The sequence below is a fragment of the Ranitomeya imitator genome, chromosome 6 (genome assembly GCF_032444005.1).
Source record: "Ranitomeya imitator isolate aRanImi1 chromosome 6, aRanImi1.pri, whole genome shotgun sequence".
In the NCBI taxonomy this organism is placed as follows: Eukaryota; Metazoa; Chordata; class Amphibia; order Anura; family Dendrobatidae; genus Ranitomeya; species Ranitomeya imitator.
In genome coordinates, this window is record NC_091287.1 from 25,807,841 (window position 1) to 25,835,467 (window position 27,627).

The 27,627-nt window shown below is 41.8% G+C and overlaps 1 protein-coding gene across 1 annotated transcript in view; it reads right to left on the minus strand.

The window, feature by feature from the left end:
- Window positions 1-1,429: 1,429 nt before the first annotated feature.
- NXPH1 (neurexophilin 1) overlaps window positions 1,430-27,627 on the minus strand; it is a 406,143-nt gene continuing 379,945 nt past the window's right edge. Inside the window, exon 2 of the mRNA XM_069729344.1 lies at window positions 1,430-3,376. Within this exon, the coding sequence (XP_069585445.1) occupies window positions 2,615-3,376 (762 nt within the window). The 3' untranslated portion in view covers window positions 1,430-2,614. The remainder of the gene's footprint in view (window positions 3,377-27,627) is intronic.

The window sequence follows — 27,627 nt, forward strand, 5'->3', positions numbered from 1 at the left end:
TAGATAGATAGATAGATAGATAGATAGATAGATAGATACAGTTGATTTTTACCGTGGAACTATTTTCATGCTGTGTGTAATAATTCATTTCCAGCCATACACTAACCTGCAGTAATATTCCCCCGAAGGACGGCTTATTAGCAGTGATTAATGCCCCTCTCACGGTCGGCCCGTAGCTGAGCAGTTTGTATTAATCACCTGGTAATGCCCTGTTGCTCTGAGACTACGGTATATTTTAATTACACCAAACAATAGTAGCTGATTTCTGTTGATAAACTGGGGCTGGAGTCTCCTTTGACCTTTGCGTTGTTAGACATGGCTAAAGTGCATCGATTGCGGCTCCTTGCTGGGTCTTCTAGAAGCCGATATCACATCACTGTGGATCTGCAGAATCTGCCACGGCAGCGAGTGCAGAGGGCGAGAGCTCAGACTCCGCACAATCTCGTGCGATCACCTAATGTAATGTTATTAATATGACGCTTCACCTGGAAGAACCATAAACCATAAAAGATTTACAAAATTTTTCTATTTGCACTTTTGTATTTTTTTATTGTTGTTTTGTTTTGTACTTTAATATGATGTTTTACTATTTGGAAACTATCAACAAGATGACTTTTTTGGATCTTTATTGTTATTCTCCAGATCCCCAAAGCATAAAAAATGGAGGAAAGGGGTCAAAAAGTAATGCTAAGGAATCCCTTTGTGAGTGCATAAAGTAATGTTATACTTTAGCTTTGTGTAACAGTATTATGACAGCAAATGGAAGTGTTGTGTGCACACCATATAGGAGTATTATTTTGCATTGTATGGAAGTATAATCATAGCAGTGAATAGCAGCATTGTTTAGCATTTTTATTGTATTTATTATATAGTATTGACATTGTATTGCAGTATTATTATGGCAGTGTATGGCAGCATTATGATTGTACCATAATAGATATATTATTTATTATTGTATGGCAGTTTTTTAATAGAAGTGAATGGTGGTATTGTGTGTGTGCATGGTGTAGGAGCATTCATTTAGATTGTATAGGAGTATTATTATGGCAATGAATGGCAATATTATGTGCACACCATGTAGAAGTATTAATTTCAGTAATATTATGTATGTACTGTATAGGAGTATTATTTGACATTGCATTGCAATATTATTGTGGCAGTGAATGGCAATATTATGTGTGTACCATATACAGTACATATATTATTTAGCATTGTGTGGCAGTATTATAATGACAGTAAATAGTGTTATTGTATTTGCACCATATGGAAATATTTTTCAGCTTTCCGTAGAAGTATTTTTATGGTAGCGAGTGGCGGTAATGTGCGTGCCCTACAGGAATTTTATTTTGCATTGTCTGGCAATGGTTACTGCATAAACATTTGGATAAAAAGTGGAAACATTTCATGATTGAGACACCAGTTTCACCTCTTTAAATTCAACGTTATGTCTTTTATTTTTATATACAATTCACCTTTTTTTTTTATCTCGTCCAGAAATAAAATATCTAAATGCATACAGACTGTTGTATATGTTTAGCTTTCGACAATACTTAGCAGAATAAATGCTTTATACATAATTATGTCCTCTCGTATTAATGAAGTTTTACAGCTAAGTCGATAAACATGGAAATCCTCAAGTCCTCTCATTGTATTTAACCAATAACAAGCGGAGACATTTGCTAGTTATATTAAGAAGCTGCTCAAGGAACACGGGTTAAACTATATACAATACAAACCATTCATACAAATGTCGACTAGGATACTTAAGTATACAATATACCGGAAGAAAGATTTCACCCATTCACAAATTACACAAGTGCGGGTCAACATTTCTCAACTCAACCTCGGAGTTTCGGGTCAACAATTCTCAACTCAACCTCAGAGTTTCGGGTCAATATTTCTCAACTCAACCTCGGACTTTTGGGTCAACATTTCTCAACTCAACCTTGGAGTTTTGTGTCAACATTTCTCAACTCAACCTCGGAGTTTCGGGAAGAGGAACCTGACATATTCCGATGTGACTCAGTAGACCGTGTAAATTGTAAATGGATATTCATCTTTATTTACCATGGGCTCCAATTGACTCCATTCACCATCATCAATGTGCCTTTTTTTGTGTGTTTGGTCACTAACCTGAAGGATTCATGCCGATGGCACACACCTTACAGATGCAAAGTCCTAAATTGGCAAATCTAGAATAAGCAAAACCTCCTGGGTTAAAGTTCTGGTGAGGGCTCAATTTTTGATAATTATGACTTGGATACGGCTAATTCTTTTTTGTTTTTGGTTCCTTGTAAATATTTTTTTTTGTGAAACATTATGTATTCGACATTTGCGACATTGCGTGTGCGTTTCTGTGTGTGTTCCCTTTATATCCACAGTGACTTACACCTAGTAAATAGAATATGGAGCTATCGGTCGGGGAAAGGTCAATAGCATCTGATTGATTTCCCATAGAAAAGTTTTTGTTGTTGTTTTTGTTTTGTTTCATCATCGTTTATTATGTAGACACATTCCAGGCAATTGATAGGACTTTCTTGGATACGGTTCCAGCCCAGTCACCTTTTTTTTATTTTTGTTTTCCTTAGAGGTAAGTCTTGCATATGTCTTATTGTCAACCAGAAGGGAAGTATGGCGTGTCGCTGTGATAGTTGTAATCAGGACACACCTTTTGTACTAGTTTATAATCTGTACTATAAAATGATATATAAATACAGATCACCTTGAAGGGCTTGGAGCATAACCAAGAAACATGACTTTGGGTTTGCTCCTGGTAGCATGTTTTTGAAGGGTCATAGTTGCAAAGAGTGTTCTTGGTAGCCTTGTCGACCTTTTCGTACTCAATGCGGCAATTGAAGGACTTGGAATCTTTCGCGTCAATCACCGATTGCTGAGCCAAGTCAAATTCCACGATTTTGGTTGGAGGAACTAAGCTCACGGACACATTTCCTTGACCAGTTGAGTTGTGCCGAAAGTAGACACTGAAGGTTCCATTGCCATGGTCCACAATTTTCCCTGTTATCAATAAATTTAACTTTACAGTTTTGATGTTGGAATGGAAATCCCCCCAGCCAAACATTTTCTTAAACTTTCCCGTCTTAACAATTGGCCGTCTTTTGGATCGGGAACGTGGTCCCTGAAGATCTGTCGAGTTCCTCAGCCATTCCCAAAGTTCTTGCTCCGTATACGGCTCTGGAGTATCGTATCTCATATCCAAGGAAGTTTGGTTTTCTTTACCGTGAAAAGTCTGTGAAAGGAGTCGACTGATAGACAAGTCTTTGTTACTTTCTGTCCATATATGCTTAAGTGTCGATATGGAGCCTCCTGATTTAAAGTTTCCAAGTTTCCCTCCACCTGTTATATTTGCACATATCACCTGAAAAAAAAAGAAAAAGAAAATTAAAAATTAAATATTGGAAACAAGGACAATTTACTACTGAGGGAGGACATTTCATACAGATACCTAGTTACTAATATTTCCACCTATATCTTACCACATGCCCAAGAATCGGGGGCAAATTTTTAGTTTTGCTTTAAAGAGTAAATCTATTAGAAACATGTTAAAGGGTTATTCCTGTTTTCATAGATGGATATTGTCAGATATCAGTACCAGTTTTGGTGCACCAGGTCTGGTGTTAGACCCCAGTCACATTAACTTGGGGGGCAACTGAGATGCAAAACTAGAGGTAAAACTGGCTATAGACAACAATTAACATGCCAGATTTAACTGTGAGATGAAATAACTAAAAAAAAATCCCATTGCATTCTTCAGGTATCCTCGGCAAAAGAGAGGAGGTGGCGCATGTTCTGCTCTCTGTTCATTTGCATGGTGGTTTTAACATTATTGTCAAAAATTGCACGAAGGACCCTTTCCATTCATTTCCATGGAATTTTCAAAAATTGCTGATAAATGTTGCCATCAAGGAATTGTGCCCACGCATGCGCAACATTTTTCATTCACATATATGGTTGACCCGAACATTACTGTTGAAAATTTTCCCCGATACTGAAAATTTGACCATGCATGAAGGACTCCTTCCATTGATTTTTGTAGGTGTCCTGCAAATTGCTGCTAAAAATTGCCATCAAGACAGGCTCTCGCACATGCACAATACTCTAAATTCATTTGTATGGTAGTTCCGTACATTACTGGTGAAAATTATCCCTGGAATTGGAAAAGTGGCCACACATGAAGGACTTTTACCATTGATTTATGTTAATGTTCTAGAAAATGCTAATAAAACTGGTGCTAAAAGCTGCCATTGGTAGAGGTGCCTGCGCATGCGCAGCACTCTCTATTTATTTGTATGTTAATTCCAACCATTACTGGTGAAAATTTCTTCCGGTACTAGAAATGTGGCTACTCATGAAGGACTCTTTCCATTGATTTTCTATAGGTGTTATGCAAATTGATGAAGAAAAAAAAAGCAGTCGGGAGAGGTGCCGTAGCATGTGCAATTTTATTTATTTATATGGAAGTCTCCAAAAGTGCTGAGCAAACTTGTTAAGCAATTTTCGGAATAGTAATAATTGGAAGAGTTGGGCCACCTCTTCATTCCCGATGGCAATTTTTATCATCAATAATGGTACTCATATACAAACAAATGGAGAGAGTCGCGCATGCGCAGGAACCTCTTCAACGTCATTCTCGAGATCCCTGCGAGACCTATATCGATGTGACATTTGTGTCACATCTCGTGAATATGTCATAAATGTCCTAGATGGGAATAACCCTTCTAGTTCTGCCCACTTGGAAGTCCCTGAGCCACAAGACCAAAGTGTGCACAGACGGCGGTAGCTCCATGTCTGGACAAAGCCTGATGGATCCCTTTGTTCTTGTGATTAGCGGGGGTCCAACTTGATGACTTGTTCTAGCAATGGGCCGCCAATTAGGAATTGTGCACCGCCAAGTAGTTCTACTTTAATATTACAAGATCATTTCACAGCTATCCCCCCGTAGGACAGCTGAATCGGCTCCATGGAGAATTCTGACATTCTTCCAAAATATGAATGTTTCTTAGATGAACCGCAAATCAAATAATGTAATAATCTATTATGAACCTGACAGACCTATATTTTAAGAAACTGCCAGCCGACGTTGAAGAAATTGCTGCGTCTTCAGAGCATTGGGACCACTTTGATGCACTGTGCATAAAAAGAGCTTTACTTCCCAGACTCCTTCTTGGTGTCTTATCCTTTATGAAGGGATTTGCAAAGTAATCTCTTATAATGGGACTTAATGCAATACAAATGTAAGAAAAATCTGTCAGCTCTGAGGATGGGAATGGTGTGCGGTACAAATGACGGGGAGTAGCGGGATATCGAGGACAAGAGCAAAATAAAGAGCGGACACCAGTAATCACCGCTAATAAGAGCCTTAATTAAGACTGATTCTCATTAGTCTGTACATTCTCAGTAAGTATAAGGGGCTCAAGATGTTTTATATGAGGAGGATGCCAAGACTGGATCCACCATCCACACAGGGAACCAAATATCGAGTGGAGTCACAAGTGCAAATTACACTAAGGTCCTAGAGCTTTAAGGACCAAAGGTCCAGTTTGCTAAATGACACATGGTAGGATGGGACCATTCTAAAAATACTGCAAAGGGAAAGAAGGGTATGTCACAAAGTAGCACAATGTAATACAGAATGTAACTCTGGATTAGTAATGTAATGTATTTACACAGTGACTGCACCAGCAGAATAGTGAGTGCAGCTCTGGAGTGTAATACAGGATGTAACTCAGGATCAGTAATGTAATGTATGTACACAGTGACTGCACCAGCAGAATAGTGAGTGCAGCTCTGGAGTGTAATACAGGATGTAACTCAGGATCAGTAATGTAATGTATGTACACAGTGACTGCACCAGCAGAATAGTAAGTGCAGCTCTGGAGTATAATACAGGATGTAACTCAGGATCAGTAATGTAATGTATGTACACAGTGACTGCACCAGCAGAATAGTGAGTGCAGCTCTGGAGTATAATACAGGATGTAACTCAGGATCAGTAATGTAATGTATGTACACAGTGACTGCACCAGCAGAATAGTGAGTGCAGCTCTGGAGTATAATACAGGATGTAACTCAGGATCAGTAATGTAATGTATGTACACAGTGACTGCACCAGCAGAAAAGTGAGTGCAGCTCTGGAGTGTAATACAGGATGTAACTCAGGATATGTAATGTAATGTATGTACACAGTGACTGCACCTGCAGAATAGTGAGTGCAGCTCTGGAAAATAATACAGAATGTAACTCAGGATCAGTAATGTAATGTATGTGCACAGTGACTGCACCAGCAGAATAGTGAGTACAGCTCTGGAGAATAATACAGGATGTAACTCTGGATCAGTAATGTAATGTATGTACACAGTGACTGCACCTGCAGAAAAGTGAGTGCAGCTCTGGGGTATAATACAGGATGTAACTCTGGATCAGTAATGTAATGTATGTACACAGTGACTGCACCTGCAGAATAGTGAGTGCAGCTCTGGAAAATAATACAGAACTAACTCAGGATCAGTAATGTAATGTATGTACACAGTGACTGCACCAGCAGAAAAGTGAGTGCAGCTCTGGGGTATAATACAGGATGTAACTCTGGATCAGTAATGTAATGTATGTACACAGTGACTGCACCAGCAGAATAGTGAGTGCAGCTCTGGAAAATAATACAGAATGTAACTCAGGATCAGTAATGTAATGTATGTACACAGTGACTGCACCAGCAGAATAGTGAGTGCAGCTCTGGAAAATAATACAGAACTAACTCAGGATCAGTAATGTAATGTATGTACACAGTGACTGCACCAGCAGAATAGTGAGTGCAGCTCTGGTGTATAATACAGGATGTAACTCAGGATCAGTAATGTAATGTATGTACACAGTGACTGCACCAGCAGAATAGTGAGTGCAGCTCTGGGGTATAATACAGGATGTAACTCAGGATCAGTAATGTAATGTATGTACACAGTGACTGCACCAGCAGAATAGTGAGCGCAGCTCTGGAGTATAAAACAGGATGTAACTCAGGATCAGTAATGTAATGTATGTACACAGTGACTGCACCAGCAGAATAGTAAGTGCAGCTCTGGGGTATAATGCAGGATGTAACTCAGGATCAGTAATGTAATGTATGTACACAGTGACTGCACCAGCAGAATAGTGAGTGTAGCTCTGGAGTATAATACAGGATGTAACTCAGGATCAGTAATGTAATGTATGTACACAGTGACTGCACCAGCAGAATAGTGAGTGTAGCTCTGGAGTATAATACAGGATGTAACTCAGGATCAGTAATGTAATGTATGTACACAGTGACTGCACCAGCAGAATAGTGAGTGTAGCTCTGGAGTATAATACAGGATGCAACTCAGGATCAGTAATGTAATGTATGTACACAGTGACTGCACCAGCAGAATAGTAAGTGCAGCTCTGGAGTATAATACAGGATGTAACTCAGGATCAGTAATGTAATGTATGTACACAGTGACTGCACCAGCAGAATAGTGAGTGCAGCTCTGGAGTATAATACAGGATGTAACTCCGGATGAGTTAGAAAGAAGGAATATAAACCAGCTTACCCGTGATGCATAAATCAAACCTCGGGAGCACGGACCCGCTGTGTCCAGGCGTATAAAGTCCAAAAAAGAAGAGAATGTCCAGCTTCACCGAATCTGTAAAAATGAGTTTTCTTTATTCACAAACTTTAAACATGGAGGATACAGACTTTAGCACGAACCATATATGCGTTTCTGGAGACTAAGCTCCCTTAATCATGACATGATTAAGGGAGTTTAGTCTCCAGAAACGCGTTGAGATTCTTACCCATTTGGTTCGTGCTGCAGTCTGTATCCTCCATGTTTAAAGTTTGTGAATAAAGAAAACTCTTTTTTATGGATTCTGTGAAGCTGGACATTCTCTTCATTTTTGAACTCCGGATCAGTACAGGATTTGTAATTTAATTTATTTATAATGTTACTTTTAGTTAAATTATAAGTATATGCAATCTTACAATTTGTAAATGATAGGTAAAGGTGATAGATAGATAGATAGATAGATAGATAGATAGATAGATAGATCGATAGATAGACAGATAGATAGATAGATAGATAGATAGATAGATAGATAGATAGATAGATAGATAGATAGATAGATAATAGATAGATAGATAATAGATAGATAATAGATAGAAAGATAGATAATAGATAGATAGATAGATAATAGATAGATAGATAGATAGATAATAGATAGATAGATAATAGATAGATAGTAGATAGATAGATAGTTAGATAATAGATAGATAGATAGATAGATATATAATAGATAGATGGATAGATAATAGATAGATAGATAGATAATAGATAGATAGATAATAGATAGATAGATAGTAGATAGATAGATAGATAGATAGATAGATAGATAGATAGATAGATAGATAATAGATAGATAGTAGATAGATAGATAGATAATAGATAGATAGATATATAATAGATAGATAGATAGATAGATAGATAATAGATAGATAGATGGATAGATAATAGATAAATAGATAGATAGATAGATAGATAGATAGATAATAGATAGATAGATAATAGATAGATAGTAGATAGATAGATAGATAGATAGATAGATAATAGATAGATAGATAGATAATAGATAGATAGATGGATAGATAATAGATAGATAGATAGATAGATAGATAGATAGATAGATAGATAATAGATAGATAGATAATAGATAGATAGATGGATAGATAATAGATAGATAGATAGATAGATAGATAGATAGATAGATAGATAATAGATAGATAGATAATAGATAGATAGATAATAGATAGATAGATAGATAGATAGATAATAGATAGACAGATAATAGATAGATAGATAGATAGATAGATAGATAGATAGATAGATAGATAGATAGATAGATAGATAGATAGATAGATAGATAGATAGATAGATCTAGTATTTTTTTTAACTTAGGAACAACACGTGAAATAATTGGATACTCCTATCATCTCCACTACCATTTATCAATTTCCTGAGTGAGATGAAAAATGACTTTTCAGAAATGCCATGTCCCCGGCAGTGTGCTCTACCTGAGTACAATTCATCAATGCTTCATTGGAAATAAGAAATCTATTTTAGCCTGCGCTGGATTGATGGAGGAGCCTGGCTGTCCCATTACAGCACTTTACTCTTTATGTTCAGCTATTCTAATAGCTTCAGTCAATTCTCCGGCATATGATAAGTTCTTTATGGTTGTTCTATGAGTATGGCCGGCGTCACACTTACCGTATGAAATTCTTGAATTTCTGTTACCAGATTATGTGTAAGTTCAGTGCAGACCTATGTGTCTCCATGGTAACAGACTACAAACACGCTCTATGTGTCGTCTGACCATGAAAGTGGACACATTTTAGAAGGATGTGAACATAATAGGCAGGAGATATTGAATAGGATCCGAGCTGGAGTTCTGCACAACTACCGCTACGCAGTGTGTGCAGCAATGTTTATGTAAGAAGAAGGACCGGACCAGGGGTACCTCTCTTGCGCCGAGTCCAGAACTGTTGGGGCTGTCTCCTCTGTTGTCCAGGGAAAAGATTAGAAACCCGGACAGACCTTTGCACTTGGCAGCAGCGGGCGTGGCTAAGCTATAAAGGCCGGAGCGCGTGCGGAAGCAGTCAGTCCTGGCGGGAACAAGCAGCGCGCATCTGAGCACCGTGACAGCGCAGGCTGTGACCACATACAGAGACTGTGACGAGAGACATGACGTGTGCCTATTGGCTACTCCAGCTGAAGGTGCTAAATGCTCCGGGCCAGTAAGTTCTGCGTGCAAGCCGCTTAGGAAGGACCGGGTGACTCACCGGGAACCGTGCCCCATCTCACCCGCTTATATCTGTCGAGCCACGTTAAGCTCCAATAGAGTTGGAGATTGCACTTCATACCGCACAACGAACCCTGGACCCAGGACCCCGTCCCAGGCAACCAGGAACCACAACGGATTAACAACGCCTTCAGGACAACACCGGACACACCACACGCTGACTGCGTTGGTTCCACCGATTGAACCAAAGACTTTACAGTCAGGGAGCCGCCGGACTAATAAGTTAACCCTTAAAGAACTGATGCATTACTTATTGTTGCTGTTTAACTCACCCTGCACACCATTTGTGCTTATATCACCCGCTATACTCCTGTTTGCCACTTCCTCTCTCTGCATGGAGGTACCTCCTGTTCAAGTAAAGTATCCTTAACCCTTGCTCTGCCTCCTGTCCGTTACTGCATTCTGCAACCTGCTCACATTTACATGGGGCCACAACGGGGGGAGCAGATGTTCGAAACCCTCTTATTGCTCTTCCAAGTAGAGGACATTTCTTGTACAGTTATATATCTTAAATTTCGCCTTAACATTCTATGAGCTCAAATTGTTCCTGTCAACCCTGAAAATGTCACTATCAATCATTGAGAGCAGCATTTAAGCTACATGTTCATGTGCGGATGTCTGGCCAAAGTGACCACCCAGGCAGTGAACTGTGAAATCAACTATTGTGAATAGTGGATCCTGTGTAATCTGCTGTATATAGAGGTGTTATCAGTCATTGTACCGGAGGAGGAGGTGAGCTGTGACATCACCTATTGTGAATGGGGGATCCTGTGTTATCTTCTGTATATACAGGTGAAATCAGTCATTATACAGGAGGAGGAGGTGAGCTGTGACATCACTTATTGTGAATGGTGGATCCTGTGTTATCTTCTGTATATACAGGAGAAATCAGTCATTATACAGGAGGAGGAGGTGAGCTGTAACATCACTTATTGTGAATGGTGGATCCTGTGTTATCTACTGTATATAGAGGTGTTATCAGTCATTGTACAGGAGGAGGTGGGTTGTGATATCACTTATTGTGAATGGTGGATCCTGTGTTATCTCCTATATATAGAGGTGTTATCAGTCATTGTACAAGAGGAGCAGGAGGTGAGCTGTGATATCACCTACTGTGAATGGTGGACCCTGTGTTATCTCCTATATATAGAGGCATTACCAGTCATTGTACAGGAGGAGGAGGAGTTGAGCTGTGATATCGCATATTGTGAATGGTGGATCCTGTTTTATGTACTGTACATAGAGGTGTTATCAGTCATTGTACAGGAGGAGGAGGTGAGCTGTGACATCACCTATTGTGAATGGTGGATCCTGTGTTATCTGTTGTGAATTCTGTTATCGAACTCCCTCCTGTGGTCATGAATGGTACTTCGGCGAGTTCTGTCCATGGACTCCCTCTGGTGGCTGTGAGTGGAGCTGCTGCTTCTGAGGTTCCTTCCACAGGTGACTTAGTTTATTCTTTGGCTGGCCGCTCTATTTAACTCCACTCAGATCGTTACTCCATGCCAGCTGTCAATGTTCTTGTACTGGTTCAGTTCTCTCTTGGATCTTTCTGGTGACCTGTCTACTCCAGCAGAAGCTAAGTCCCTGCTAGTTAATTATTTGTTCATTGTTTTCTTGTCCAGCTGGCTATCATGATTTTGCCTTGCTAGCTGGAAGCTCTGGGATGCAGAGTGGCACCTCCGCACCGTGAGTCGGTGCGGAGGTCTTTTTTGCACACTCTGCGTGGTCTTTTTGTAGTTTTTTGTGCTGACCGCAAAGATACCTTTCCTATCCTCAGTCTGTTTAGTTAGTCTGGCCTCCTTTGCTGAAACCTGTTTCATTTCTGTGTTTGTGACTTTCATCTTAACTCACAGTCAATATATGTGGTGGGCTGCCTTTTCCTTTGGGGAATTTCTGAGGCAAGGTAGGCTTTATTTTCTATCTCTAGGGCTAGTTAGCTCTTAGGCTGTGAAGAGGCGTCTAGGCCGAGTTAGGTACGCTCCACGGCTATTTCTAGTGTGTGTGATAGGATTAGGGGTTGCGGTCAGCAGAGCTCCCACTTCCCAGAGCTTGTCCTGTGTTAGTTTAACCGTCAGGTCGTTCCGGGTGTTCCTAACCACCAGGTCCATAACAGTTATCTACTGTATATAGAGGTGTTATCAGTCATTGTACAGGTGGAGGAGGTGAGCTGGGACATCACTTATTGTGAATGGTGGATCCTGTGTTATCTACTATATATAGAGGTGTTATCAGTCATTGTACAGGAGGAGGAGGTGAGTTGTGACATCACCTATTGTGAAAGGTGGATCCTATGTTATCTACTGTATATAGAGGTGTTATCAGTCATTGTACAGGAGGAGGAGGTGAGCTGTGACATCACCTATTGTGAATGGTGGATCCTGTGTTATCTACTGTATATACAGATGTTACCAGTCATTGTAGAGGAGGAGGAGGTGAGCTGTGACATCACCTATTGTGAAAGGTGGATCCTATGTTATCTACTGTATATAGAGGTGTTATCAGTAGTGTTGAGCCACCCTCCAGTGTTCGAGTTCGGTTCGGTTCGTTGAATTGGGGCGTGTTCGACGAATGTTCACCGAACATTCGACGAACACCGTCGAACCTTATTGAAGCCAGTGGCAGGCAAACACAAACACATACAAACAGATAGAAAACACATAGAAAACACCTTAAAAGGTGTCCAAAAGCTGACAAACTGCTCAGAAGACACAACAAACACATGGAAAATTCACAACTACATATAGTCATGCGAAAAGAAAAGAGGTGGAGGAGTAAGAGGAGGAGGAGGAGACACAGATATAGGCATGTCATGCCCTTATAAAATCAAGAAAGGCTGGAGTAAAAATCTAAAATCACCCTGCCAACACCCAGACGTCATGACAAAATAAAAAAAAAGAAATATCTTCAGGTAGAAAGGTGGCGAGTCCATTCAGAACACTTTCCTTAGAAGACATTGGGAGTCATGCCAAAAAAGGAACCCAATACATTCAGATATTCAGGTCAGTAAACGACAACATCGATGCAGAACCAAGTACAGTACTATGTACTGTACCTCCTTTGACAAGTCATTCATGCGGGTCAAGAAGTTGGGAAGGGGCATCCTAATGGCCAAAACAGACATTGAGGGGGCGTTCCGGTTAGTACCTGTGCCTCCGAATAGTTTCCCCCCATTGGGCTGCTTCTGTGAAGGAGCATACTACACAGATCGCTGTTTGCCCATGGGGTGCTCCATATCCTGCTCACTATTTGAGGCGTTTAGTTGCTTCCTCGAATGGGTTGTCATGGACGTTTCCATGATGACATATTATCCATTAACTCGACGACTTCTTATGCCTGGGCCCAAAAGATTCGCCACAGTGTGAATACGCGCAATAGTCCACCTGTGAGAAGGAGAGCGTTGGAGGGAGAGCGGACACCCCAGAGCCGAGGGGTTAGATTGAGAAAGGAAGAAGGCGGTGTAGCTTGCTTCATGGGTGGGGTACTCTGCTGAGTAGCAGAAATTGCTACTATGCATAAAGTATTGCCTGGGCTAGATGCAGTTAAAAATTATTACTTAGATAAACAGGCGGTGTAACTTGCTTCATGGGTGAGGTTCTCTGCTGAGTAGCACAGAATTCTACTAGGCCCAAAAGGATTTCCTGGGCTAGATGCAGTTAAAAAATAGTACTTAGGTAATTAGGCGGTTTTGCTTGCTTTATGGGTGGGGTTCTCTGCTGAGTAGCACAAAATTCTACTAGGCCCAAAAGGATTTCCTGGGCTAGATACAGTTAAAAATTAGTACTTAGATAAACAGGCGGTGTAGCTTGCTTCATGGGTGGGGTACTTTGCTGAGTAGCACAAAATGCTACTAGGCCCAAAAGGATTTCTTGAGCTAGATGCAGTTAAAAATTAGTAATTAGATAAACAGGTGGTGTAGCTTGCTTCATGGGTGGGGTACTCTGCTGAGTAGCAGAAATTGCTACTAGGCCCAAAGTATTGCCTGGGCTAGATGCAGTTAAAAATTAGTACTTAGATAAACAGGCAGTGTAGCTTGCTTCATGGATGGGGTACTCTGCTGAGTAGCAAAAAATTCTACTAGGCCCAAAAAGATTTCCCTGGCAAGATGCCATTAAAAAATAGTACTTAGGTAAACAGGTGGTGTAGCTTGCTTCATGGGTGGGGTACTCTGCTGAGTAGCAAAAAATTCTACTATGCCCAAAAAGATTTCCCTGGCGAGATGCCATTAAAAAATAGTACTTAGGTAAACAGGCGGTGTAGCTTGCTTCATGGGTGGGCTACTCTGCTGACTAGCAGACGCTGAAGCTTTGGAGCAGACCTCTGAATCTCAGGCCATAGCATGAGTAAACAACTCTGCAGACGACCCCACCCACCTGGGACTGACGATGGCAACGTCATGTAAAACTCAGCAAGGGGACTAAATAAAAGAGTCTCCGTTTTTTCCAAAAATTCGACCACAGACACCACTTAAGTGGCATCAATTTCGACAGAGTATTTTAAAACGGTTGGTGAGGTGATTTTCAAAAATCATCAAGCTTTTAGTCTCCCCAAGATGACACAGGGGTAGAAAAGTCCTTGCGGATCCAGGATTTGTTCATCTTGATGAACGTTAGTCTGTCTACCTTGTCACTAGACAGCCGCGTGCGCTTATCTGTCAGCACACCACCAGCAGCGCTGAACACACATTCAGAGAGAACGCTGGCTGCGGGGCACAACAAGATCTGCAAGGCGTGAGTGGCGAGCTCAGGCCATTTTTCAAGATTGGAAGCCCAAAATGAGCAAGGGTCCAGTTCCACAATCACGGCATCGATGTTAACTTGGAGATACTCTTGTACCATCCTCTCTAGGCGTTGGCTGTGTGTCAGACTTCTTGTGTCCTGTGGCCTTGCAAAGGATGGTCTAAAAAAATCTTGAAACGATTGTAAAAAATTGCTGTTACCACCAGATACAATGTTACTGTTACAGTTTGAGTGATGACTCGATAGTCCCACGGTTGGCAAGTTAGAACTCACAGATTCACTACGTGCACCACTGGTGTTTTGTGGAAAAGCAGATGTTAGATTCTGTAACAGTTTCTGCTGATACTCCTGCATGCGTGAATCCCTTTCTATGGCAGGAATTATTTCGCCAAATTTACTTTTGTACTGGGGATCTAAGAGTGTGGCAACCCAGTAGTCGGCATTACTTCGGATTCTGACAATCCGAGAGTCATGTTGCAGGTAGTGCAGCAAGAAGGCACTCATGTGTCTTGCGCATCCAGGAGGACCAAGTCCTTGTTGTCTTGATGGTGGCGAGGTGAGAATCATGCTTCCTTCGTCTGCCCTTTTCCCCCAACCTCGCACAACAGAAATTTGATCAAGGTCTCCCTCATTTGATGAGTCTTTCATGCCCAGCACCAGTTCGTCCTCCACTTCTTCCTCACCTCCTGCACCTTCCTCAACAGTTTGGCTGCTACTATATGCCCTCGGTAATCCCTCTCCCCCAGCCTCCAATGCCAGCCACCTTGGTGCTGCCAACCTTCTTGACCTTGGAGATATTATCCCTTCCACATATGACTCCTCCTGTTCCTCCTCCTCCTCCTTCTCCTCTTGTTCCACCACCTGACTCCGAACACTGTATAAGGTGTGCTCCAGCATGTAAATCACCGGAATGGTCATGCAGATAATGGCATCATCAGCACTAAACATCTTCGTTGCTGTTTCAAAACTGTGCAGAAAGGTGCATAGGTCCCTGATCTCAGACCACTCCTGCAGCGTGATTTGCCCCACCTCTTGATCTTGTTGGCCCAGGCTATACGTCATAACGTATTGCACCAGGGCTCGTCATTGCTGCCACAGTCGCTGCAACATGTGCAGAGTTGAATTCCACCATGTGGGCACAATGCATTTCAGCCAGTGAACTGGCAGGCCCAACGACTTCTATAGAGATGTAAGTCGTTGAGCTGCGGGATGCGAACGGCGGAAGTGAGCACACAGCGACCGTGTCCTCTACAGAAGCCCATCTAGTCCGGGATAGTGGGATAAAAATTGCTGGCCAACCAGGTTTAAAACGTGATTAAAACGTGAGCCATACAAGGCACATGTGTGACATTGCCCCGGCGAAGTGCCGCACCCAGGTTTGCAGCATTGTCTCACACAGCCTTCCCTGGCTGCAGGTTGAGTGTAGACAACCATTGATGGAACTCTGTCTCCAGAGCTGACCACAACTCCTCAGCTGTGTGACTCACATTTCACAGACATTTCAATGTAAACACTGCCTGATGCTGTTGAGCCCTGGTGACAGCATAGTAAGGAGGTGTGTAGGATTCCTTCTGCGCAGTTAGAATGTGGGTGGCATTACCAGACAGTCTTTGGGTGCAGGTGGAGGACCGAGAGGACTTTGAGGAGGCAGAAGCAGTGGAGGAACTTCTAGATACAGAGGATCGATGAGCAACTCGAGGGGACGGCAAGACTTGGACAGCAACCCCTTCTCCTGATGTCACCATAGTTACCCAGTGCCCAGTCACTGACATGTAATGCCCCTGTCCATGTCTACTAGTCCAAGTGTCTGTGGTGAAATGCACCCTGTCACACACAGAGTTTCTCAAGGAAGCAGTGGGGTTGTGTGCGACATGTTGGTGTAGCACAGGCACAGCTTTCTTTGAGAAGTAGTGGTGACTGGGCATATGGTACTGGGGCACTGCGATGGACATAAGGTCTTGAAAATCCTCTGTGTCCACCAGGCAGAAAGGCAGCATTTCTGTAGCCAACAGCTTGCAGATGGTGAAATTCAACCTCTTAGCTTTGTCATGGCTAGGAGGAAATGGTCTTTTACTTGTCCACATCTGAGGGACTGAGGGCTGGCTGCCGTGCTTAGACGGGGTTGAGTAGGGTGTCCCCGGAAAACTGCTGGTCTGTGAGGAAGGTGCAGGCGGAGATGTTATGTTGCCTTGATCAAAATGGTCTCGATGTCAGAGAGCGCTCAACACTAGCAGGTGTTTCCACTTACAAATATCCTGATGACCTGCCAATCACACTGGCTGTTGTGGGTAAATAGGGGAAGGTCTGCGTCCAAAACCATGTGCGACTGCTGTCCCCACAGTCACAGAGGATGAAGAGGACGCGGATGGGGCAGACGGTGGTTGGCCTGGCCCACTAGGCCGCATTGTAGCGCAATGAGCTTCCTACTGCAACTTATGCCTCATATCCATGTGACGGTTCATGCATGAAGTACTTAAACTAGTCATTTTTTGGCCTCTACTGAGATTTTGGTGACAAATCTTACAGACAACATGAGTTGGGTCATCCTTTGCGATGTCAAAAAATGCCCAGGCTATGCAAGGCTTAGAGCCCGTGCGACCTGAAGAGCCACCACTACTTCTGCTCAGAGGCACAGTTGGGGTTGAGGATGCAGTTGTTGACGTGCTTCCAGTACTCCGTCTCTGTCCAGGAATGCGCAACCTAACGTCGTCATCAGACTCGTTACTAGCATCCTCCTCCACCTCCTCTGCTGACCTCGTGGACTGGCGGACTGTGGGTTGACAGCTAGAGGGGTCTCCAACCTCGTCATCATCATCCTGTGTGTTCTCACACCCGTCGTCCTCAGAGCCAACCTCTTCCTGCCCTAACCAAAAAGTCAAGTTTTTGCTCCAATCAGGTATCTCAGTCTCATCATCATCTTCCTCATTTTCTCCACCATCAGGAGTTACAGTTTGGGAACGAGGGTCTACATTATGCTCAGAACCTTCTTCATCTGGGCCTGGATCCAACTCACAAAGATTCTAGGCATCAGTGCAGATCATTTCCTCGTCTGGATTCACAGAAGCTCTGGAGCAGACCTCTGATTCCCAGGCCATAGTATGAGTAAACAGCTCTGCAGACTCAACCATCTATGTTACCCCATACTCAGACGGGCGGATGGAGACTTGGGAGCTGTGAGGAAGCAAGTGCGATTGGGGTGACACCTCTGAGGACTGGAGTAGTTGTGATGTTGAAGTTGACATGGAGGAGAGCCCACTTGAACGAGCACTTGATATCCGTTCAAGAACCTGCTGTGTTTGTGCCTCATCTGGAATTTGTAGTGATGCTTGTAGCGATGGTCGTAAGAAAGGGATCATATCAGATTGTCCACGAAAAGAAGTAGACATCTTACTTTGGCTGGAAGATGGTCTTTCTTCTGCAGATGTTACTGTTGCTTTACCACCTAACCCACGGACACAAACTTTTTTTCCCTTTCCAACACACCTATTCCCCTTTCCACCAGCAGCAGGCCTTTTGCCACTCGTTTTGTTGCTTAACTGATTGGCAACTCTGTATCTGTAGTTGTTGGCACAAAAAATGATGGATGAAAACCGAGCAGAGCTGAGTGGCCAAACAGTGGTACTAGGCCCAAAACTATTAACTGGGTTAGATGCAGTAAAAATTTAGATACACAGGCGGTGTAGTTAGCGTTACAGGCGGGCTACTCCGCTGACATGCAGACACTGCTCCAAGGCCCAAAACTATTTACTGGGTTAGATGCAGTAAAAATTTAGATACACAGGCGGTGTAGTTAGCTTCACAGGCGGGCTACTCCGCTGAAATGCAGACACTGCTCCTAGGCCCAAAACCATTTACTGAGTTAGATGCAGTAAAAATTTAGATACACAGGCGGTGTAGTTAGTTTCACAGGCAGGCTACTCCGCTGATGTGCAGAACCTGCTACCAAGCCCAAAAAGATTTACTGGGTTAGATGCAGTAAAAATTTAGATACACAGGCGGTATAGTTTGTTTCACAGGCGGGCTACTCTGCTGACGTGCAGACACTGCTCCTAGGCCCTAAACTATTAACTGGATTAGATGCAGTGAAAATTGAGATACACAGGTGTGAAAATTGAGATACACAGGTGGTGTAGCTAGCTTCACAGGCGGGCTACTCAGATGACTACCAGACAATGCTGCTAGCCCAAAAGGATTGGCTGAGCTAAATTACTCCAAATGCACAGCACTGGCACAGACCTGCCTTGCAAAAAGTGCTATGAACTGCTGTAACCAACCCTGAAAAGGGCTGATATTACAAGTAGTCCCGGCTCCCGACTCCCTAAACCTATCTCTCAGAAAATTCGCTCCCAAAAAAAGACTCTTAGTCTATATAGCGCCCACAGCAGCAGTGGTGCCGTCTAACACTAAGCTGCAGCAGTGAGGAAATGGTGGCGACGGAGAAAATGGCTGGTTCTTATAGGGCAAGGACATGTGACATACACAGCCAATGACACATGCTCTTGCTTGTGTGCATCACATGCACATTGCTGTGTGTGTGTGCACTGCTGATAGGCTGAGAGACTGCACTGCCTCACTGTAAATACGAGAAAAAAAATGGAGATGGGCGTTATTTCAGCACAGATCTATCCCCCCCCCCACTATACACTGAAACAGTCTATTAACAATGATAAACAGTTTTAATGTGCAAATCAAGCGAGGCTTTTGGTGAGCGAACAATTATCAGACAGAAACTCGAACAGCCGAATTTTAAGCAAATTGTTCGAGTTCAACGAACGACTCGAACACCGCCCAAAACAGCTCGAATTTGAGATTGGCGAACAGTTTGACTCAAACACCGCTCATCTCTAGTTATCAGTCATTGTACAGGAGGAGGAAGTGAGCTGTGACATCACCTATTGTGAATGGTGGATCCTGTGTTATCTACTGTATATAGAGGTGTTATCAGTCATTGTACAGGAGGAGGAAGTGAGCTGTGACATCACCTATTGTGGATGGTGGATCCTGTGTTATCTACTGTATATAGAGGTGTTATCAGTCATTGTACAGGAGGAGAAGGTGAGCTGTGACATCACCTATTGTGAATGGTGGATCCTGTGTTATCTACTGTATATAGAGGTGTTATCAGTCATTGTACAGGAGGAGGAGGTGAGCTGTGATATCACCTATTGTGAATGGTGGATCCTGTGTTATCTACTGTATATAGAGGTGTTATCAGTCATTGTACAGGAGGAGGAGGTGAGCTGTGATATCACCTATTGTGAATGGTAGATCCTGTGTTATCTACTGTATATAGAGGTGTTATCAGTCATTGTACAGGAGGAGGAGGTGAGCTGTGATATCACCTATTGTGAATGGTGGATCCTGTGTTATCTACTGTATATAGAGGTGTTATCAGTCATTGTACAGGAGGAGGAGGTGAGCTGTGACATCACCTATTGTGAATGGTGGATCCTGTGTTATCTACTGTATATAGAGGTGTTATCAGTCATTGTACAGGAGGAGGAGGTGAGCTGTGATATCACCTATTGTGAATGGTAGATCCTGTGTTATCTACTGTATATAGAGGTGTTATCAGTCATTGTACAGGAGGAGGAGGTGAGCTGTGATATCACCTATTGTGAATGGTGGATCCTGTGTTATCTACTGTATATAGAGGTGTTATCAGTCATTATACAGGAGGAGGTGAGCGGTGATATCACCTATTGTGAATGCTAGATCCTGTGTTATCTACTGTATATAGAGGTGTTATCAGTCATTGTACAGGAGGAGGAGGTGAGCTGTGACATCACCTATTGTGAATGGTAGATCCTGTGTTATCTACTGTATATAGAGGTGTTATCAGTCATTGTACAGGAGGAGGAGGTGAGCTGTGATATCACCTATTGTGAATGGTGGATCCTGTGTTATCTACTGTATATAGAGGTGTTATCAGTCATTATACAGGAGGAGGTGAGCGGTGATATCACCTATTGTGAATGCTAGATCCTGTGTTATCTACTGTATATAGAGGTGTTATCAGTCATTGTACAGGAGGAGGCGGTGAGCTGTGACATCACCTATTGTGAATGGTGGATCCTGTGTTATCTACTGTATATAGAGGTGTTATCAGTCATTGTACAGGATGAGGAGGTGAGCTGTGACATCACCTATTGTGAATGGTGGATCCTGTGTTATCTACTGTATATAGAGGTGTTATCAGTCATTGTACAGGTGGAGGAGGTGAGCTGGGACATCACCTATTGTGAAGGGTGGATCCTGTGTTATCCATATAAAGGTGTTGCCTTTCATTTTATTCCTGTCTGTGACGATAATGAGACTTTCCAGACATTATCCTTACAGAACAAGAATTATCAGTCTATTATAAAACTCATTGACCAGAGTAAAAACTGCAATATTTGAAAATCTTTTTAAAAATCCTAATAGTGATGGAAAATTAAAGAAAAATCTCGCAAATATTTTAAAAAATACATTAAAACTTAACTGAAAACATAATATTTCGTTATGAAGCATTCGCTTTGAAAGAACACGGTCTTTAATGTGATCTTAGGTGGAAACCCACCAACATCTACACGTCCTATTGCCGTTTAAACCCATTTTCCGGATCTAATATGTGACCCTTATCTATTCCCTTCACTGACTTGGCCAATGGCATCCTAAGTGCGTGAAAGTAGAAGATATCAGACATCAAAGGGAGCGGACGACTTATACCAATATATTCCACTCTGGCACCGAGCACTCCATGCACATTGCAGGCAGGTAATGCTCCCGCAGCGACATAAGTGCGACGCAACCTGAATAATCATCAACCCAACCGGTCAATCCCGTGCCTGTTGTATATTCGGCTCTTTGGGGGGGATATCATCATACACTGTGATGTCTCTGCATAGTTGACCAGATCTGGACTAAAAATGTCAGGAAAGATAATAAGGAGAGTTGTTGAAGTTGACCTTTTTTCCCAGATCAGCAGTAGACTTGAAAATATGAAACTCATCTAATTAGAAATAGAGAAACCCAATTACGGTATTTCTCCTCCTGATCAGGGTTGAGCGAAATGAGTCGGCCAGATTCAGAAGTCGCCGACTTTTGGCAAAGTCGGGTTTCATGAAACCTGACCCGACCCCTGTGTGGGGTCGGCCATGAGGTCGGCGATCTTCTGATCTGGAATCGGAATTCCGATACCGAGTTCCGATATGTTTAAGATATCGGGAATCGGTATCGGAATTCATATTTAAGTGTAAAATAAAGAATAAAAAAAAAAAATATCGATATACTCACCCTCGGACGCGCCCTGGTTCTCACCGGCAGCCTTCCTTCCTAAGAATGAGCGCCTGAAGGGCCATCGATGACATCGCGGCTTGTGATTGGTCGCGTGAGTGGTCACATGGGCGGTCACGCGACCAATCACAAGCCGCGACGTCATCTAAGGTCCTGCAGGCGCTAATTCTTAGGAAGGAAGCGTCCGAGGGCGCGTCCGAGGGTGAGTATATTCCTAATAGGTGATGCAATGAAGAGGCAAAATTGTTGCTGAAGGGTCTGAAAACTAATGGCCACCTAATATAGTTTTCATCACTTAGATTGCCAGAAATTCATGTCCAAAAGGCGGTTCCATGTGCACCTATTCAATTCAATGGATGCGGGAAAAACATTGGACTGCACTCGGATGACATCTGAGAGCAATCTGATTTACGTGGACACAGGCAATGGAGAAGATGGAGAAATGTTGTTCTCCATCTTTTCCGCAGTTGTGATACAATTCTTTCATGGTGAACCTACACTGATGAAATTTGGATCAGAATATGAGCTTAGTGTCATTTCCATAATCTATTCAGCTTCTCTCTGAAGAGAAAAATATCGCTTGTGTGAGCGATACTGCAGGAAGGGGATACATAAAAAGGGGACAGAAAGGAAATATATACTGCCAGATTAGGTGTATATTGAGCAGACAGAAAACAGAGACATACTGCAAGATAGGTCTCTATACAGAGGGGGAAAAAGAGATATACTGCATGATCAGCTAAATATAGAGGGGACAGAAAAATATACACTGCAAAATTGACTATATGTAGAAGGAACAAAAATTAGAGATATTCTTCTGATGGTCTTTAAACGGGGGACTGAGAGGAAAGATAAACTGTGCTATGGGGATCTGTGTACACAGGATAACATTAGTTTAGCAGGTTGTTTCACCTGCTACTGAGTTCAGTAATGTAAAACTGCAAATAACGCTATATTGATGCATATTGCAGATGATTATCTTCTGCCTTCTGCCTCAACAGAGATGCATTTGCAGTCTCACAAAACTAATCGGTCAGCAGCAGGCAACAAACACAAGTCTGAACTGCTGATGTGAAAAAAGCAGCAGAATTGAGCTTTGCTTGAACCAGCTACCATTGATGCAAAACCACACAGGCAGATACTGATGGATATGTCAGAAGATATAACAAGTCACGCAAGGTACTGAAAGAAGGAGCAGACATTGCACAAAATCATAAGTTGAGTTCTACACTTAGATTAGCTTGAGGATAACCCGGAGAGATGAGACTCATCAGGAACACTCAGGAAAGGGAGTGAGGGGCATGCAGCACTGAGGAGAAGCAAGTGTTTCTGAGAAATGTAGTTTTAGCAGATAACAATAGGACCAGCCATTCAAGTAAATGTTCAACTTAGTATGCACATTATCAACAAGTAAGTATGCATTTATTGTGCTTTGTGAAAAATAATGTGATTATGGAAGCAACCCTTTAAGTGGCATCTTGTGCTTTATGGGGCTTCTTCCCTCCAGATTATTCTCCTGCCGAAAGTAATGGAGCTGGTAAGAACACATGTGAGATTGGCCGTTTAGCAGTAACATTTCTCATCTTTTTAGTCATATTTTATAAGAAAACTAAGAATTCTATGCAATATAACATTCAGCTCTTCCACATCTAAACAGGAGGACTAGTTCCATTCTTTGGAGCCTCTCGTTGCTTCTCACGCTTCATTGCAGCACTGCCAGGAGAAGCCTCCTTAGTGCACATCTCATTTGTGCATTCATTGGTGAACGGCTAATGTAACATTTAGATTACACAGTGGTTCTGATTACATTTGCATGCGTTATAGATGCATCTGTTGGAAGCAGGTCCAACTGGGGCATGCGGCAGTGTAACGGAGGGGATCTGCATAGCGAGACAGCGGGGGACGCTGTGCAGAACACATCAGCCTCAGTAATCTGCCTGCGCACAGCCGCCCTCCTAATCTGATTTAAGAAGGAAACTCAGTGATGATTTAATCATTAAGCAAAGTGAATGTCAACATTAATATCGATCTCATAGGAATTCACTCAGATCCAATTCACGGGGACGCTGGTTCACAATCAGAAGATAATGAAATATAGAATGATGCAAGCTGTGCCGCTCCGTGCAGGATGTCACACACCGGATATAATAAAGTGTATGTATAGTACGGTCGGAAATTATCTATCCATTATCTATCTATATATCTGTCTGTCTATCCACAGTTGAAACCAGAAGTTTCCATACACTATATACAACCCCTGGCAAAAATTATGGAATCACCGGCCTCGGAGGATGTTCTTTCAGTTGTTTAATTTTGTAGTAAAAAAGCAGATCACAGACATGGCACAAAACTAAAGTCATTTCAAATGGCAACTTTCTGGCTTTAAGAAACACTAAAAGAAATCAAGAACAAAAAATGTGGTAGTCAGAAATGGTTACTTTTTTAACCAAGCATAGGGAAAAAATTATGGAATCACTCAATTCTGAGGAAAAAATTATGGAATCACCCTGTAAATTGTCATACCCAAAAATAACACCTGCATCAAATTAGATCTGCTCGTTAGTCTGCATCTAAAAAGGAGTGATCACACCTTGGAGAGCTGTTGCACCAAGTGGACTGACATGAATCATGGCTCCAACACGAGAGATGTCAATTGAAACAAAGGAGAGGATTATCAAAGTCTTAAAAGATGGTAAATCATCACACAATGTTGCAAAAGATGTTGGTTGCTCACAGTCAGCTGTGTCTAAAATCTGGACCAAATACAAACAACATGGGAAGGTTGTTAAAGGCAAACATACTGGTAGACCAAGGAAGACATCAAAGCATCAAGACCAGAAACTTAAAGCAATGTGTCTCCAAAACAGGAAATGCACAACAAAACAAATGAGGAAGGAATGGGAGGAAACTGGAGTCAACGTCTGTGACCGAACTGTAAGAAACCGCCTAAAGGAAATGGGATTTACATACAGAAAAGCTAAACGAAAGCCATCATTAACTCCTAAACAGAAAAAACAAGGTTACAATGGGCTAAGGAAAAACAATCGTGGACTGTGGATGACTGGATGAAAGTCATATTCAGTGATGAATCGCGAATCTGCATTGGGCGAGGTGATGATACTGGAACTTCTGTTTGCTGCCGTTCCAATGAGATTTATAAAGATGACTGACTGAAGAGAACATGCAAATTTCCACAGTCATTGATGATATGGGGCTGCATGTCAGGTAAAGGCACTGGGGAGATAGCGGTCATTACATCTTCAATAAATGCACAAGTTTATGTTGATATTTTGGACACTTTTCTTATCCCATCAATATAAAGGATGCTTGGGGATGATGAAATCAAATTTAAAGATGATAATGCATCCTGCCATAGAGCAAAAGCTGTGCTTTTCTTGAAAAAAGACACATAAGGTCAATGTCATGGCCTGCAAATAGTCCGGATCTTAATCCAATTGAAAATCTTTGGTGGAAATTGAAGAAAATGGTCGATGACAAGAATCCAACCTGCAAAGCTGATCTGGCAACAGCAACCAGAGAAAGTTGGAGCCAGATTGATGAAGAGACTGTGTGACACTCATTACGTCCAGGCCTCAGAGACGGCAAGCTGGAATAAAAGCCATAAGTCGTGCAACACAATACTAGAGATGTGTTGGAGTGTTTTTTGTTTGTTTGTTTTTCATGATTCCATAATTTTTTCCTCAGAATTGAGTGATTCCATAATTTTCCCCTATGTTTGGTTAAAAAAGTAACCATTACTAACTACCACATTTTTTGTTCTTGATTTCTTTTGGTGTTTCTTAAAGTCAGAAAGTTGCCATTTGAAATGACTTTAGTTTGTGCCATGTCTGTGATCTGCTTTTCTTCTACAAAATTAAACAACTGAATGAACATCCTCCAAGGCCGGTGATTCCATAATTTTTGCCAGGGGTTGTATAAAGACACATCTGCATGTTTTTCTCAAAATCTGAAATAAAATCAGAATAAACCTTTCCCATTTTATGACAATTAGGATTACCATAATTATTAATATTTGCCAAATGTCAGAATAATGAGAGAGAGAGAGAGAATGTTTTAAGGCATTTTTATTACTTACTGCAAAGTCAAACGTTTACATCCATTTAATTAGTATTTGGTACGATTGCCCTAAAACTGAATGACTTGGGTTAGACGTTTGGGATTTCCTTCCACAATTTTCTCACAATAGTTGGTTGGAATTTGGGTCCATTCCTCCTGACAAAACTGGTGAAACTGATCCAGGTTTGTAGGTCGCCTTGCTCGCATCGGTCTTTTCAGCTTTGCCCATAAATTTTCAATAGGAGTGAGATCAGGGCTTTGTGATGGCCGCTCCAAAACATTGACTTTGTTATCCTGAAGCCACTTTGTTACCATTTCAGGTAATTGTCCATTTGGAAGACCTATTTCCACCCAAGCTTTAACTTCCTGGCTAATGTCTTGAGATGTGGCTTCAGTATTGCTACATAATACTGAAAGCACTGTTTGTTTTTTTAAAATTTTGACCATTTTTCTTTTTCAGAAAAAAATACAAAAATTATCGCTTGGAAATTCGGAGACATATTGTCAGAAGTTTATAGAATAAAAGAACAATTTACATTTGACTCGAAAATATACCTATAAAGAGAAAAATCAGACAAAATAAACATTTTTCAGTGGTCTCTTAATTTTTGCCAGAGCTGTATATCTGTTCAACTCAACTTTTACTCTCTTTGCAGTGAGATCAAGGCTATCATTACGTCTCACACTCTCAAACAGAAATAGTCCAGGACAGGCAGTTTACACCTGTATAAGATGTAATGACAGCCCTGATGACACTGAAGAAAGAGTACAAGTTTCACAGAACAGCAGACATAATTATGATCACTGACATGCTCAGTATGAATGGTTTGTAATGTGACACAGCTAAACTCAGCTGAACCTCTCCACCCCCTCACACTGACTCACACACTGAGAAACCTAACCTATGGTGAGGGGCGTGTCTTTTTTTTTATTTAAGGGTTGCTGCCTGCTCATGATTGGTCCTCATCATACAGGGGGAAAAACTACACCCCTGGAGTGAAAACTGTCTAACATCACCCTCTCGGACTTTACAAAGTTGCCAAATATATTGATTGCTAATATCTTCAAAACGGAGAGGTGAAACAAAAAAAAAAATAACAAAAAAGTCTTTATTCCACCACCATTACATACTGTGCTCAATTCAACTTGAAAAATTTGGTAAAAGCTCATCTTTACGTGACTCATTTCTGATATATCAGTTAATCTCAGCCTTTTTTTTCCTTATAATAAAGTATTTCTGCTTGTTATATATTAAAACTTTTATAATAAGCAAATATTCTATAATTTCATGCTATTATCTCCGGTGCTCCATACAGCTGCAGAATGTTCTAATGGTAACACTGGGGTCCTACAGGGGCTCAGACGCCCCTGCTGCTGCCCGGCAGACCTGTCAGATACAAGTGCTGTTTATGGCAGCCTGTAGTTTATCAGGTGATTGTTAGCTACCGGTTGTCATAAAACAGCATGTGTTGTGGAAGGCGACAGAAAGAATGAGGAATTTTCTCTCTGGCCTCAAGGTAATTGTCGGAACAAAAGAGGGAAAAGAAAAAATCAGAATAATGCAGACGGTATACATTTCTACAGTTTTTAATGTTACTAAATTCTCTATGATTCTTTTGCATAAAATATTGATATTCTTTTTCAT